Source organism: Pagrus major, chromosome 4, assembly GCF_040436345.1.
Source record: "Pagrus major chromosome 4, Pma_NU_1.0".
Lineage (NCBI taxonomy): Eukaryota > Metazoa > Chordata > Actinopteri > Spariformes > Sparidae > Pagrus > Pagrus major.
In genome coordinates, this window is record NC_133218.1 from 36,964,840 (window position 1) to 36,981,512 (window position 16,673).

At 43.3% G+C, this 16,673-nt stretch overlaps 2 protein-coding genes across 5 annotated transcripts in view; both read left to right on the forward strand.

The window, feature by feature from the left end:
- LOC140994879 (tetraspanin-18B-like) overlaps nucleotides 1-7,251 on the forward strand; it is a 29,111-nt gene extending 21,860 nt beyond the window's left edge. For both annotated transcript variants that reach the window (XM_073464705.1, XM_073464706.1), the window contains exons 3-9: nucleotides 1,211-1,306; nucleotides 2,138-2,332; nucleotides 3,052-3,126; nucleotides 3,212-3,310; nucleotides 3,423-3,590; nucleotides 5,094-5,177; nucleotides 5,716-7,251. In XM_073464705.1, coding sequence (XP_073320806.1) covers nucleotides 1,211-1,306; nucleotides 2,138-2,332; nucleotides 3,052-3,126; nucleotides 3,212-3,310; nucleotides 3,423-3,590; nucleotides 5,094-5,177; nucleotides 5,716-5,763 — 765 coding nt within the window. In that variant the 3' untranslated portion in view covers nucleotides 5,764-7,251. The remainder of the gene's footprint in view (nucleotides 1-1,210; nucleotides 1,307-2,137; nucleotides 2,333-3,051; nucleotides 3,127-3,211; nucleotides 3,311-3,422; nucleotides 3,591-5,093; nucleotides 5,178-5,715) is intronic.
- An 8,433-nt stretch (nucleotides 7,252-15,684) lies between these two features.
- Nucleotides 15,685-16,673, forward strand: part of LOC140994419 (uncharacterized) — a 42,263-nt gene continuing 41,274 nt past the window's right edge. For all 3 annotated transcript variants that reach the window (XM_073464034.1, XM_073464035.1, XM_073464036.1), the window contains exon 1: nucleotides 15,685-15,836. The gene's annotated coding sequence lies outside the window, so the exon portion shown is untranslated. The remainder of the gene's footprint in view (nucleotides 15,837-16,673) is intronic.

The window sequence follows — 16,673 nt, forward strand, 5'->3', positions numbered from 1 at the left end:
TTTCTCTGTCCTGCTGCTTGTGTTCGCTCACATCCACTTCAGAGGAGACGCTGAATACAGTCAGACAGTCTTCAGTGTCTTTGTGTAACGTGCCGGCACAGATACAGTTTATCACCAGAACATTCACATTCGTCCTCTTTTTGTAAATTCCTGTAAAGTCTTGAATTCAACTGAATTAACTCCAGAAGCATCAACATTTTGGATTTGGAGAGCAGTAGAGCTGCGGTTAACGATTATTTCAATTATCAGTTAATCTGCTGGTCGTTTCCTGGATGTATTGATTAATGGTCGGTCTATAAAATGACTCAGAAGAATAATCGGAGTGTTCAGGTCTGCAGGAAGGCTCTGAGCTGCTACATTACAGCAGGAGCTGATTTTGCATTGTTGGTTTTTCTTTTGTTTATAAGTCGTTTAGGTCGTTTAAACCTAAATGAATTTGTTGGCCACTTGGAGGCAGCGCAACAACTGGTAAAAACACAAAATGACACATTATCGCCTTTATGAAGTTGCCTGTTTATTCATCCAGCAGTCACAGAGAAACATTAATTCATATGAAATCGTGTTTGAGTCGCCTGATGAATGTGAACATCTTGTAGCTGTGAGGGAGCTGCTGGAGGGGGTTTGTTGAACAGAGCTGCTGTTCAAGCTGATGAGATTCTTGACAGTAAAGTTGTCGGCTGTGAAAGTTAAACATGGAGCCGATACACATTATAAAGCTTTGTGGACCTGTGGGAAACTGCAGAGAGACGGGAGAAAGCTGTCCGTAGGATCAGACCTTCGTCACGTCATCCTCCCGCTTCTGCTCTCACATACAGAAAGCCGTCAGTGCATTGTTGATATAGAATATTAATTAAAGCAGCTTTCATTTTAATTATGGTTATTTATAGCCCACATTAGGATTACTATCATATCATATATCAAAATATATTTCTCTGCTATTAATCTGTAATAAAATAACTCTGGTGCATCTTATTGTGCAGTAAACACTCTCATGTATTTTTATGTTTTTTTATTAGATTAGAAGTATGTATGTGTGTGAATGTACAGTACAGTATGTATACACAGTATCCTGTATATACTGTATATACTGTATGTATTATAATGTTGATGTTTTTCCTGGAAAATGTATCAATTCTAAAAAAATAACACAATTTTCTTTCAGCTCTAATATAAATGGTGTGTGTGTGTGTGTGTGTGTGTGTGTGTCCAGGGGCAGGGCGAGGTTTCAGCTCGAGGCTCAGCCATGGAGGGAGACTGCCTCAGCTGTATGAAGTACCTCATGTTCATCTTCAACTTCTTCATCTTTGTGAGTTCACTGTCTTCTTCTTCTGCTGTTTAACGTCGTTAACCTTCAGTGTGACTCTGATTTGTGTTTCAATACAGTTTAATGTCAGTTAAACTACCAAAGCAGTGTGTTTCCCTGATCTGAATATATTGAAGCGATGCACCCCGGAGACGTCGCAGAACAATATAAAATACAAAAACAAAAGCAGCTTTACACAACAAACACACACATAAACACACAGATTCACACAGCTCGCCCGCTCTCTCCCACTCACACCCCCTCAGCTGTTGTTAAAGACAAATTTGGATAAGACAAAACAACACAGGACAGAACATTAAAGGAACAGTTCACCCAAAAAGGAACATTCAGTCATTATCTGCCCGTCCCGTCTCCTAACACCACTTTGTAGCTCAAGAGGTGATAGTCTGATGTAGTTTCAGCTGGGAGATGTAAAAGCAGCCAGATCACTACTGAGTCTAACAAGTCAGCAAAATAAACTCACAAAAATACAACCGCACGCCGTCTGAATTCAAGTTTCTCTCTGTGACCGAACTGAGACGAGCTTAATCGCCTCGCTAACTCATCATCATCACTTCTCGTCCCCATAGTCCTGGTCAGAGCCGCTGTAAATCACCTCTGTACTGTAGCGGTGATGCTGCCCTCTATAGTTTTGAAGCTACCTTTGAATTCTGGCAAATTTCTTACAGATTTCACCTTTAAACTCTTTTTTCCTTCAGACGTGTTTCAGACAAACAAAAAAAAAGAGATGAAGTCACTCGTGCATGCTCTCCACCAGTATCTCCTCCGCTCATGATGTCATTCTGACTGAATAATTCACCCTCCCTCTCGCAGCTGGGCGGCTCCTTCCTGCTGGGTGTGGGCATCTGGGTGCTGCTGGACCCGATGGGCTTCAGGGAGATCGTGGCGGCCAACCCCCTCCTGTTCACCGGGGTCTACGTCATCCTGGCCATGGGCGGCATGCTGTTCCTGCTGGGCTTCCTGGGCTGCTGTGGGGCCATCAGGGAGAACAAATGCCTCCTGCTCTTTGTGAGTCACTGCTGATGAGAGGGATTTACTGCTTCACGGTTGGAAAAAGAAGTTCTAACATCAGTTTGTGAGAAATGAAATGTTTGGGTGCTGCTGACGTTTGTTATGTTTCAGTATTGATTGACTCGACGGAGCACGATGACTCTGGAGTGAAGCATCTAACGTCAATGTGTGTTAATTATGTATTTGTTTATCTGTTTGATCTCTTTCAGCTCAGGGCTCATGTGTCGAGGCTTCATACTGAAATCATAATGAAAGCATTTTTAGAAAGAGCACATAGCACGAAGACAAACACACACACATCATATATTTGTTACAAAAACGATCTGATAGAAAGGATCAATAATAGCATAGACTGTGAATAACTGTTACTGTGACTCTTCTTGTGTGTGTTGCATCACATTCGTCCTGTTTAATTTAATAAACACTTTATAATTAAGAGGTCAAAAGTGGAGAAACTGTAACAAGAACGAAGTGAGTGAGAGTTTCTGTCCGTCCTCCATCACGTCCCTGTTTTAAGTTACATAAGAGCAGAGTGGGACAATACAAGAGTGCCCTCTAGAGGAGGTGAACGTAATGACGCATGTCTGCACAACCACAGCAAGATGATTAGTGTTTAATTATTAAACCAGAACATTTTTTATTCTCAGGCAGGAAAATACAACATGTTTAGACAGTTTCTGTAACACTGACTGTGCTTTCTTCTTGTCGTTCTTCAGTTCTTCATGCTCATCCTCTTCATCTTCCTGGCTGAACTGGCTGCTGCCATCCTGGCTTTCCTCTTCAGAGAACATGTGAGTCTGCAGACTGTGTTTGTCATCGTCACCTGGTCAGATCATGACGTCCTCACCTGAGATGTTTTTTTATTTCTCCGTCCAGTTAACCAGAGAGTATTTCAGCCGGGAGCTCAAGCGTCACTACCAAGGTCACAACAACACCGACGTCTTTACATCCACCTGGAACGCCATCATGACCACGGTGACGCATTGATTTTACAATCGCCACTTCTCCTCTTTCCATCCAATAATACCATCCATCAGCGCCCCAGTCCTTCATGCTGCTCTTCCTCCCGTCGTGTTTCTGTGTACAGTTCGACTGCTGTGGCGTCAGCGGCCCCGAGGACTTCGAGGAGAGCCTCTTCAGGCTCCTCAGCCCCAACAAGGTGGTCCCTGAGGCCTGTTGCCAGAGGAACAGTTACCTTGGAGCTGCCAGCGTGGAGCAGTGTGTGAGCGGCAGCGTGGCCTTCAGACACAACAAGGTCGTTACAGGAAACACATTCCTCTCACCAACTCACCGACACGGCTTTAAGACACGTACACACCTTCTGGTTTTTACTAAAAGTTTATTATTATCACTGGTTTTAATTTAACTTCTTCATCGACTGCTCTGACACAAACACTGACCTCGAGAAAAACACTGAGTCAGCGTTTCTCAGGCAGTGGGAGTAATAATTGATTTAGTTATTTGCTGTATTAATGTTTTTACTTAAAGACACAGAAAACTTTATATCGCCTCTTAATCCAACAAAACTTTGCTTGAAAAAATGATTATTTCCGTCCTGTTTTGTATCATATTTTCATGCACATTTAAATTCAAACTAAAAATATTATATAACAGAGAATTGGTCACACTGCTGCAGCTTTTCTGCTGCGCCGAATTGCATTGCACCCACGATGAACTCTACTCCGGAGTGGGTCAAAACTGCGCCCGCCCCACGTCCTACCGGGTCGCTGTGACGTCTTGCGTCGGCAGCGAACCCGTGATGACCCCCGTCGCTCCCTCAGAGGAGACTGTGTTGTTGTGAGGCTCAACTCCTGTCTGTGCAGGAAACCTGAGAAAAGACGTTTATAGTTGAGTTTATCTCCAGTGTCCCTGTTCAGATATCTGCTGTGTGTTACCGTTTCATCATGTTGGCTTTCAGGAGTCGTGTTAACCTGTTCAGCCCGAGCGGAGCCCAGTTGGGCTATTTTTTGAGCACCTATGGTAACATATAAGGGAAATATATAGTTTGTTAACTGAGAAATTTTAAAGTGCTCGGTACTGAAACGTCTCTAAGTTTGTTCTGATCCACTTTATCAGCATCAAAGTTATCAGAGGTAATGTTCAGATGTTTAGCTGTGGTTTGCAGCTGCATCATTCCTCATTCGAAAATTGTGATGTCTTAAAAAAATCTTCCATATATGCTGCGTGTCAACCTAATGTACTCGGACCCAGTGACATATATATACTTCTACTTACACATCTGAACAAACATTTCAAGTCTTCCCTTTATTATGATACCTTGATTACTCAACTAGACCTTGTAGTTGCAGAGATACACTAACAATAGAGGTGAATTCTCAACAGGTGAAGTACCTGCTGCTTCACAATAAAAGCTTTTAAAGGCGTTTTATTGTGAAGAATTTATAGGAAATGAAACCGAACGCCACTGAATCAATGGAGCATTGTTAGTGGGTTTTTCCGATAATGCTGCGGGGAGGACGTGTGTTTACAGCCGCTCCTCCGACCCACCTGCACACCGTCACACCTTCAAGCAGGTAGCCTTGTTGTCATGGAGATGTAAATCCCTGCCGCGTTGGGCTGAGTCAAACCGAGCAGAACCAGGCCGGCAGGTGTAAATGAAAAACACCGTATCACATTAGAATAATTAGCTATAGTTTCATAACCAGGCTGTGTGGTTTCATAACAAAAGTAATATGTCAACATGTTGTTGTTTGTTTGTTTGTTTGTTTGTTCACTCCTGTGTGTTTCCTTCCTGCAGGGCTGTTACTCAGCGATGGTCAACTACTTTGAGACGTATATTTACACAGCAGGAGCTCTGGCCATCGTCGTGCTGACAATCGAAGTGCGTTCTCTGTTTTCTCACTTTATTTAAATGCTGAATAATTTACTGCTGGTTGTTTGTTCATATATTAATGATGATGGCGCAGATTATTTTCTCTGAGGTTAAAGAAACAGAATAACAGTGTGTCTAAAAGTTATTTTAATGAAGACTTTGTGTCACCTGGGTTAACACCAGTTTAGTTTTTAGTTTTTAAGATGAGATGAAGAGTTTTACTGAAACTTTCACGTCCTGCTGCTCCAAACACTCACGTGATGGATCAGTCCGCCGCTGAAAATAGTCCCCAGCTAATATTTCCTCCAGTTTGTTTGATAAAAACTACAGTGAGCAGCTGTTTGAGGAAATTACTGAACCTTTTTAAAATATATATTTGTTTGTTTTTGATGTTTTTAAAGATTTAAGTCTTCGTGCTTTTGATCTTTTTGTGTTTTTGACAAGAAGAAAAAGTTTCATCCGACCTGATTAAAATCCTACCAGCCTGTCCGTCTTCCATCAGGGTTTAAGCTGTCTCTCTCTGATCTGTGTCTCGTTGTCTCTGCAGCTCTTCGCCATGGTGTTCGCGATGTGTTTATTCAGAGGAATCCAGTAACCGATGCGTCCGCACGCCTCCTCACCAGCCGTCACAAAGGCTCAAGAAGAAGGAAAACTGTAAAATATGAAATGTATTTGTACAGTGATAGTTTTTATGTGTCTCATCGGTTTTGTGACATCATTTTGTACTTCACAGCAGCAGCGAGGCGTTTGAGGTACTTTACTTTGGGCACAATAGACACACACAGGAAGCGATCTGTGACCTGAGGAGGAGCTCTGCTCTGCTTTCTCAAAGGTGAAGGATCAGCAGCGATGCTAAGAGGTCCAACAAGCTGAACACTTGGTCCAGGACCAGTCTGTGATCAGGAAACCAACACGTGATTTAAAGCCCGATTTGATCATGATGATTGAGTCCAAACAGTTCAGGGACAATCAGCACACACAGTATTTTGCTACAAAGAGCCTCAGAACAGTCGAAGGATCAGGATTTATCCAAAATGTCTGTTTGGTAAATGTGAAGATGATCACAACACGTCGGGCCTCATGCAACAACATTTTTATATTCTCGCCGTAAAGTAACCGGGCCGCCTGTTCAGCACGACGGGTTTTTAAATCCTGCTCTCAAATCAGCAGACGAAGAACAGAAGAAACACATCAGCTTCATTCAGAGGTGACAGAAGTCCACACGGTCTCTCCTCCAGCAGAAGTTCAGATACTCGTGTACAAACAGACTCTGGTAAAAGTAGAAGTACTGATCCAACTTGTTCACTCCAGTAAAAGTAATAGAGTACAGGCTCTGACATGTACTCAGAGTATCACAGTAAAAAGTCTCCCTCTGAAGGACATTTGTGGTCAAAGCTAACTGAAGTTTTATGGCGCGTTAACATGTTACCAACACCTGTTATGACAGAGAGAGAACAGAAACTAACGGAGAATATTCACACAATATTATGAAATGTGTATAATTAACAATATCAATATTTCATTTTAAAATACCACAGTTATCATCAGTATCTGTATATTGTGACGTCACTCTAATGTGAATAAAATAAATAATACTCCTGATATTCTGCTCATAAACTTCAGTCGTACCTCAGAGAAAAAACTCTAAATCCCAGAAAACTACTGAACGCGACAGTTTGTTTGTTGCATGAGGCTCATCATCGTCGGCACAAATCATAAACCATGAAGCGTCATTAAACGTGACTCAGAGTCTCGTCACGGTCATGTTGCGTGTTTACGTCCGTGCAGGGTTCAGTGTGACATGTTCAGTGTTTAAGTTGGTCACGAGCACCTGTACATGAACACATCTTCACCGTGAGGCTGAACGTGTGTGAACGTGTGTGTGTTTATATGTAAATAAGCGTCAGTAGGACGGATCCGGTGTACAGTGTGTTTCCTCTTCGTGCACAGTGTGATGACGTTCATCCTGTCAGTAGGTAAAAATTAAAACTTAGCTAAAAAACATTTTTCTGTCAGTGTTTGAAAACTCCAGTTGATTTGTATAAACGCCACTGATTGGTTGACATTAAACTGATTTCTGTGATTTTAGCGCTGTGACGTTTAATCTTTCCTTCACACACAAAACATTATTATTATTATTATTATTATTATTATTATTATTATTATTATTTAAAAACAGTTTGTGACCCCTGAAGTGATTCAGAGTTCACAGGTGGTGACGACAGCGAGGACACGACTGGTGAGCAGATTTCTACATTTAAATTATTATTTAAATTATTTTTAGGACCCTGAATACATGAAAGTTTCCAGTAATTCACTGAAACGCAATCATTTTTAGGAACAATCACATAATTTCATGAAGGTTTTAACATTTAGTTTGTGTTCAAACTGTTACAGTTCTTCGATAGCAGTGGGTGGAAGAAAACATCTCAGTGTAACACAACACAATTCATTTAAGTGATAAACTTAGTGTTGTTTTATTAAAGCAAAATATACAGCGAGCTCCAGAAGTCTGCTTGAAAATCTCTAATTTTGTCACGTGAACCTGAAAATGAGCAGAAAATTCGAGGACTCAGAAAGTAAACGAAAGCGTCAGACGTCTGATTGTTATTAAAATAAAAAAGGGTCATTTCACCAGATTAAAGGTTTCTGAGGAACTGAATCATCAGTTGTATCCAAAGCACGATCAGGCAGAGCCAAAGTGATCGCACCATCAGACGATCAATACGTCAGAAGATCAATACGTCAGAAGATCAATACGTCAGAAGATCAATACGTCAGAAGATCAATACGTCAGAGTCCACTGAGAGGTGGAAAAGCAGCCTCGTCACAGACACAAAAAGCTTTTACAGAAGACCAAAGAAGACAGACGAGTCCTGACTCATGGACTTTCCTTCACGGTCAGCTGGGATAACATGAGTCGGCAGGTTTCACACTCACTTGTGGAGTCCGTGCCAGCTCGATGCAGTCTTTAAAGCTGAAGGGGACGAAACAAGTACTAACGAAGATATTCTGACGTTTATGGACATTTTCAACTCTTCACTCAAACTATTTTGAGCGGCTGTCTCAGACCTTTGCAGCTCGATGTTTGTAAGGACTGTTTCTGTTGAGTCACTCTGGAAAACACCCTGCTGACCCGTGTGGCCGGTCATGTGCTGCAGACTTCTCAAACACGGCATCATAAAGAAGAGTGTTGTGGTGCGTTTACAGTCGTGGCTTGTTACCTGATAACTGTGAAAGCAAAAGTTGAAGGAGGCAGCGGTCATCTCTGAACTTTGTGCTCCAGCTTCTTCATCTTGTTGAATAATACAGAAGTGTCTGAATCTGTGGAGTTAATCCATCACCAAATGTGGAGAACAGCTGGGGAACAGACCCGGACGGCCGCTCTGTACTTTGGACTCGTTCTGTCACAGTTTGTTGGAGAAGGTAAGTTTTTCTGTCTCTCCTGGATCAGAGTGACACATTGATTAGATCTCACTCACCTCTGGCACTGAAGGAAAGACGATGTTCGGTGTCGAGGATGTTTTACTCTCCGTCTTAGCTGATGGTTTCTGCACAGTCACTAGTGGTTAAATACCAGAGTTCAATATTGTGTTTCACAGGAAACCGCAGGTTTCATTTTGTTATTTTAAAGAAATGAAACTTCCACCGAACAAAAAAAGGGAAATTCCAAAATTCAGTAAACAAATCCTGCAGGTCTGATTGTATCTTTGAGTCCAGACTCTGGAGGCGCCCACTGGTTTCTTTACTTTTCTGGTCGGTGTGAAAAGTTACACTGTCATCCTGTGTCCGCTTTCACACGGCGGCCATTTTACCCTGATGTCATGCGTCGCTGCGTGAAGCCTGACGCTGGGATGATGTCACTCTGCTGTTTTCTAGGTTACAAGTCATATAAACGAACGTAATCTGAGTAATAACGATCATTTCACCACTTCACAACTGATCCGCAACTGTTAAAACGATGAATAGTGAAAATCTGGAGGGACATCGGGTCGTATTTCAAGGTCAAACAATACAACTGATAACCATTAACTAGCATCTGCTAGACAAAAGCTAACGTTAGCATTCAGGCACTTCCTCGCTAACATTACAGTGTTGCACTACAAGACAGGACGTCAACGCACATCTTGGACATTTATATAAAACACACTGGATGTAGTCAAACGATGAAGAGGCTGAATGCTAACGTTAGCTAACAGGTTATCAAATATGTTGTTTTACTTTTTACTTGGTTAGGGTTGGGAAGACATCATGGTTTGGATTAAAAAACCTGCATTGGTCGCCACAAAAGCAGCTAGCGACGTCCCCACAGACTCAAACTGCGGTCACCAGTTTGGCAGCTTTTTATATATGTGTCATATATACTGTTGTGTCTGCAGGCAGCGTTGTCAGAGTCCTCTGTCAGCCCGGTCAGAGGGTCACGTTGCCGTGTTCCTATCACTATGAGGACCACACGCAGCTCTCCCAGCTGTCGGTGCAGTGGCGGAGTCCGAACAACGAGCTGCTGTGTCACTACATCAAACACAAGTCCTATCAGAACTGCAGCGAGGGCTACAGCATCGCCTACAGCCCCGGCAGCATCGCGCTCACCATCCAGCGGGTCGCGACCGAGGACTTCGGAGCGCACGTCTGCTCCGTGAGCAAACGACACGAGTTCTCCGACTACAGCGTGGAGCTGGACAGGATGTCAGGTGAGTCGGACAGGTGAGGGGCGGGGCCTTAAAGAGCCTGTGAGCTGTGAGGTAACAGGATGTGTTTGTTTCTACAGATTCTGTCACTTCAGCGCCAAACAGCGGATGGAAGCAGTCCGGTACGTTCACGAGGTTTATTTATCCTCACGCAGTCATTTAAAGGGATCTTCCACCACAAAATAAAGGCTTCTGTGTGACAGGAAGTCGTGGCTCTTTAAGTTCGATCCTTTACTTAAAGCAGCAAATCACCAGAATAACCGCTAACTGCTGCTCACTGTAGCTGCCGTTGGCTAGTTGGCTCAGTTAGCCATGCAGCGAGTGGTTCGAAGACCAGGAGGAGTACAGGAGCTTTGGACCAGGGCTAGCTGGTTAGCATGCTAACTTCAGTAGATGTCAGAACGTCAAAATTGCTATTTCTTCAAATTCTGTGTATAATTTCATTTAATTTTTGAACATTTTCAACTAAAATTCCTACAAACTGCCCCTTTAAAATATCTAAAATAAATTCAGTGTTTCTAGAAACACTGAATTATTCATTAATGAATAAAAGACAATAAACTGAACATGATGCGAACAAACTGAGATAATTACTGTGTGACTTTGTCTTCTCAGGTCCCAGCTGGACTCTCTGGATGCTTCTCCACACGTTGGGATTGTTTGTTTGCGTGTAGAAGATCAACAATAGAAAGATAAACAGTCGTCAGTGATTAATAATGCAGCTGCAGACAAACACGCTTCACTTTAGTTTCAAAAAATGACTGTAAATCCACTGAGAAGCTCTGAATAAAACCTCTGATGACATGTGATGTTGTGTGTGTGTGTGTGTGTGTGTGTGTGTGTGTGTGTGTGTGTGTGTGTGTGTGTGTGTGTGTGCGTGTGTGTGCTCATGATGTTTCCAGAGGATGAAGCACAGTTCGGCCTCTCACATGCCTGAACATGCATCATTGTTTCTGCAGCGTGGAAACATCAGGGGAATTCAGAGCTCCGCTTCCTATTGGACAGTCTGTGTGTGTGTGTCTAGGTGTGTGTGTGTGTGTGTGTGTGTGTGTGTGTCTAGGTGTGTATGTGTGTGTGTGTGTGTGTGTCTAGGTGTGCGTGTGCATGCGAGGACGACACTGAAAGCAGGTCCAGCAGCCTCGATGACCTTTTACTGATTTCAAAGCAAAAACGAGACATCTGATTGTTTCTCGCTGGAAGCAGACGAGCGCAGATCCTTCACATCCTCCACAGATCTGAACTGATCGACACACTGTTGGTTAATGTTGTCGTGCACAATTTATATAAATCAAACACCTTCAGTTGCCCTTTTTTGCCAACTGATCGAGCCACAGTTTCACCAACATATCGACTCCTAAATGACTGAACATCGTCAGCGTCTCCCAAAACAACAGCGACATATTAAAGCTCCCAGTCTCACACTGGTTTATAAGTTCGTGCAATACAAAACTGATCTTCAAAGATTCCCCCTTTATATATTTATATTATAGTTAATGTTGTTTTTCTCTTTTTATTCATTGTTTGACAACATCGCTAAAATATAATCTATAAATTATGTTTTAAGTCCTCATCTAAATGATAAATGAGGTAAGATAATCCTTTATTAGTCCCACAACATTTGCATTGTTACAGCAGCGAAATAGAGACGAGCATCTATTAAATCTAAAAAATAATAAATAAAGCAGCAGGAACGATATAAACAAGAAACTAACTCAACAGTTGAATTTTCACCATTACACACAGGAAGACTGAAGTTTCACCGCTGATTGAGTCAAAGAATGATTTTATATTAATATATGTTCAATGAGATGTGTCTTGATTCATGTTAAAGGGGCATTATGTAGATTTAGAGAAGAAATTCAAACTTTAATCTTTAATTTTAATATTTACAATATTAATGAGGCGATAATACAAAATGAGAAATATTCATTATTTCCATCAGTGAGTAAACGAGCTGTTCTCAGAGGAGAATAAGGTCCCAGAACACTGTTTGAAGCTAGAGAGGTGGCAGGGTCCGCCACATATAAACAGAGTAATCAGTCATGAAAACAAAGAGAGATTCAGTCAGTGAAAGATCTTTTCGGACTGCTCCTTTAACCTCACATCTTTACATTTCATCTGTGTTAAAGGCAGACAGGCTGCGACACCAAGAGCTTCCACACGGTGGCGATATTATCACAACATTCAGGTTGAATCTGAAGCAGTCGCACAACAGAAGGTAAAAAAAACAACAACTGAAGATTGAAGTTGAGGATGAAGCAGAATTTAAGCTGCTTTGGGCCGAACAGCCACAGAGGAAACACGATAAAGCAGATAATCCAGCTGACTCAGGAGCTGCGCATGCTGTCTCGTAAAGGTTCAACTGAAGCTAAACCTTTTTAAAACAGTGTTGTCACAAATACATTAAATGATCAGTGATTACATGAACCCAGAGGAAACAGTGCATTTGTTGGGGGACTATTTTCAGCGGCGGATGGATCCACATTTGTTGAAAATCATCAGATATCCTGAAGTTTGAGGCAGCGAACAGAAATCTGTTAAAGCTGCTGATAACCTGAAGATTTACAGTAAATGTGACGACATCACAACTCGTGTTTTTATGAAAGTGACAACTCATTTGAGTGATAATTTTTCTTAAAGGGACAGTTCGTCCAAACTGAAACTCAGCCGTCATCTCCCCCCCGTGCTGATGGAAAGTCAGGTGAAGTTTTGGTCGTCCACGAAACATTTCTGGAGTTTCACAGTAAAACAGACAAAGAAAACATGAGACGGCTCGTCAGGCGTCATTAAAGTCTCCAGATGGACCGACATGTTGTTTACATGTTGTTTACATGGAGCCACTTTACGTTATTGTGTTTTTTGTTTAGCAGAATGCTGCAGCTCTGTTTTACTGTGAAACGTTTTGTTCACCTGACTTTTTCCATCAGCATTTAAAGTTGTGGTTCACTGAGTCTCTAATGTGGGTCGAGCTGCTAAACTCTGGATCTCGGTGTCTTTTTAAACCGTCCCTGCTGGTAAATGTCTTTCAAACTCCTCCAGAGGCACTAAAACCTGTCCCTGAATGAATGTCCTTATTAACTTTCCAACACTGACGTCATGTTTTTACAGTCGGAGCCGCTCAGCTGTGAAACTCTGCCTCCAGAATCATCTTTTAAACCGCTCCGGTTTATTTCCAACGTGTCCTGCCGACCCGTTTTTCTCACAGCACATCACTTCTGTTCTTTTCTTTATCGTCTGGTATCTTATTCCTCTTTCTGTGTCATTTTCAGCATCTGATCTTCTGTTTCAACTGTGAAAAGCTCTTTGTTTGTTAAAGTTCTGCACAGATTCTGTGTGAAACCCGTGAAGCGCCTCTTTAACGACACATCCCGTCTTATCACTCAACATATAAAAACAGAAGTCTGCAGTCGAGCTCGACAACATCTCAGCAGCCGATAAAGTTGCAGCGAGGAGGAAGTGTTGGTTCACACTTCACCGCTGTTACGTGTGTGTTAGTTTAAACACACAACAACCACAAACAGTTAACACACAAACACACAGCGGTCGAAGCAAACGGCAGGAGTGTATCTTGACTAAATTATAGCTGCCGTCTCTGTCTGATGGATCAAGTCTGTTTGTTTCATTTTATCTGCGTCTGCAAAACTCCCGAGCTGTCGGCGGCCCTGAACGCACCATAACCGGCCTTATGTCAGCGGCAGGATGTGAGGTTTCCTGAGGACGAGCTGGACGCCCGCCAGCCCTGCGAGTGGATCCTCATGTTAAACATGAAGCGGGTCGACCACGTGAGCGGCCGCCGCCTATAGCAGCTCACATGAGTCTATAGCACATGAGTCGGTCCTGCACTCTCTGTTTCCCTGCACAACTTAAATGAGGTTAAAGGAAACGTTTCTTTTTTTTAATTCTCTGTAACGTGTCGATGTTCAGACGGCAGCGGCCTCGTGTGACCTGCTGCCGTCTGAACGTTGCTGTGTTTCCACTGACGGCCGGTTCCTGAAGGTGTCAGCGCACAAACCTCCAACTGGATTCATTTCTGTTTGAAGCTCCTTCATGCGTCTACATTTCAGATGCGAAGCTGCATTTTACTGCCCTTCGTTTATAGAAAAGCAGCAGTCAGAAGACTTATAAAACAGTTTGTTGTTCTAGTTCAAACAACCAGAAAGTCTGCAGTCATAATCAGCACAGTGAGGTCCAGTACGTCTTTTCACCAGAATGAATGTTCGCTTCGTACATTTCTGCAGAACCACAGGTGAGTTCAAGCGTTTCCTGATGTTGAACTTTGTGTTTCTCCCGTCGCAGCGCTGTGCTTCTGCTCTGGTTGGGTTTAGGCTCCAGAACCGCCCGGTGAGGGTCAGAAAAGCATCTGGCTTGGCGACGGTCCGACTTCCAGGGAAGAGTAGGTGGTTCTGGTCGCCACAGAAACAGCTGGAAACGTCTCCGGGTCTCCTTCAAAATGTCCAGCGGTGTGACTCAGCGTGCGGTCGGCTGTTTGGCAGCTTCGTTCGCTTCCAAGCCGACCAATGTTTTCAGAACCAGATGTTTTCTAACCCTCACGCAGCGGTTCTTGAGCCTAAACCCGACCGGATCACCAGCACCGCCATGTGACCAGAGAGAAACAGGAAACTGGACCTAAACAAATGTAAAGTTGCAACACAGAGAACATTCACATTCTGTTGATGTTTCTTAAATCTTTACATATTGCACCTTTAATGAGTAAAAGTCCAGTAGACTTGGATCAAACTGAGCCTGTTTCCATGTTCGGACCTCAGCTCGTCCGGCTGGTTCAGGTCAGAACGACGTCGTTTTCTCATTTAATTCAGTTTGTTGTTTATTCATCGTGTCTGTTTTTAACCTGAACTCGTCCTCAGTGTCCTCAGTGTCTCAGTGTCCTCAGTGTCCTCAGTGTCTCTCAGTGTCCTCAGTGTCTCAGTGTCCTCAGTGTCCTCAGTGTCTCTCAGTGTCTCTCAGTGTCCTCAGTGTCTCTCAGTGTCTCTCGGTGTCTCTCGGTGTCTCTCAGTGTCTCTCAGTGTCCTCAGTGTCTCTCGGTGTCTCTCGGTGTCTCTCGGTGTCTCTCAGTGTCTCTCAGTGTCTCTCAGTGTCCTCAGTGTCCTCAGTGTCTCTCAGTGTCTCTCAGTGTCCTCAGTGTCTCTCAGTCTCTCAGTGTCTCTCAGTGTCCTCAGTGTCTCTCAGTGTCTGTCAGTGTCTCAGTGTCTCTCAGTGTCCTCAGTGTCTCTCAGTGTCTCTCAGTGTCCTCAGTGTCTCTCAGTGTCCTCAGTGTCTCTCAGTGTCCTCAGTGTCCTCAGTGTCTCTCAGTGTCTCTCAGTGTCCTCAGTGTCTCTCAGTCTCTCAGTGTCTCTCAGTCTCTCGGTGTCCTCAGTGTCTCTCAGTGTCTCAGTGTCTCTCAGTGTCTCTCAGTGTCCTCAGTGTCTCTCAGTCTCTCAGTGTCTCTCAGTCTCTCGGTGTCTCTCAGTGTCTCTGCTGTAAACAGGTGACTGGTTTAGAAAGTGATCATCACTAACGAGCTGCTGATGAATCATCCTTCATTGATGAATCATCCTTCATTGATGAATCATCCTTCATTGATGAATCATCCTTCCTCTGGTGTAATTAATCAGCTGTGACTGTGAAACATTATTATACAAAGCTGATCGAACACATTGTGTCTGTAAAGACACTCACAGCTCAGCTGGACATCAGGAGTGTTTACAGGCAGGAGAGGCTGAAGCTGAGGACACTGAGGTCTGTCCAACTCTCGCATGACCCTCAAGGGCCTCCGTACAATGTAAACACTGAATCTCAGGTGATGCTGACGAGTATCAGACTAACTTCAGCCCGCTGTGACGCCCCAAACTGACAGCTAGTTAGTGACAACGTGATGGTCGGAAGGAATAACGTTAAATCTGTGGACACACCTTATTAATAGTTCAGCTAAAAGACTGAGAGACACCTGGAGAACCTGAGCAGATGCTGAAGTCACCACCAGGTGAGTTAGCTAACTGAGCTGGAAGTCCGGATGCTAGCTAAACATGGAGGTGGAGCTCTTTCAGTTTGCGGTCAAAAATAATGAATGAATGAGCCTAGCTGCCAGGCTAACGTTAGCTGTGCGTTAGCTAACGGCTTCAGGCTAACGTTAGCTGAGTTAATGTGTTAGCTAACAGCTTCAGGCTAACGTTAGCTGTGCGTTAGCTAACGGCTTCAGGCTAACGTTAGCTGGGTTAATGTGTTAGCTAACAGCTTCAGGCTAACGCTAGCTGGGTTAATGTGTTAGCTAACAGCTTCAGGCTAACGCTAGCTGGGTTAATGTGTTAGCTAACAGCTCCAGGCTAACGTTAGCTGGGTTAATGTGTTAGCTAACAGCTTCAGGCTAACGTTAGCTGGGTTAGTGTGTTAGCTAACAGCTTCAGGCTAACGCTAGCTGGGTTAGTGTGTTAGCTAACAGCTTCAGGCTAACGTTAGCTGGGTTAATGTGTTAGCTAACAGCTCCAGGCTAACGTTAGCTGGGTTAATGTGTTAGCTAACAGCTCCAGGCTAACGTTAGCTGGGTTAATGTGTTAGCTAACAGCTTCAGGCTAACGTTAGCTGGGTTAATGTGTTAGCTAACAGCTTCAGGCTAACGTTAGCTGGGTTAATGTGTTAGCTAACAGCTTCAGGCTAACGTTAGCTGGGTTAATGTGTTAGCTAACGGCTTCAGGCTAACGTTAGCTGGGTTAATGTGTCATTAACCATTAATGATATAACTGTCTGGGACAGTAAACATCCGTCTGCTCTGTTGTAGTGAAACATTTGGCGAAATGCGTCTGAATCAGCATCCTGTGATGAG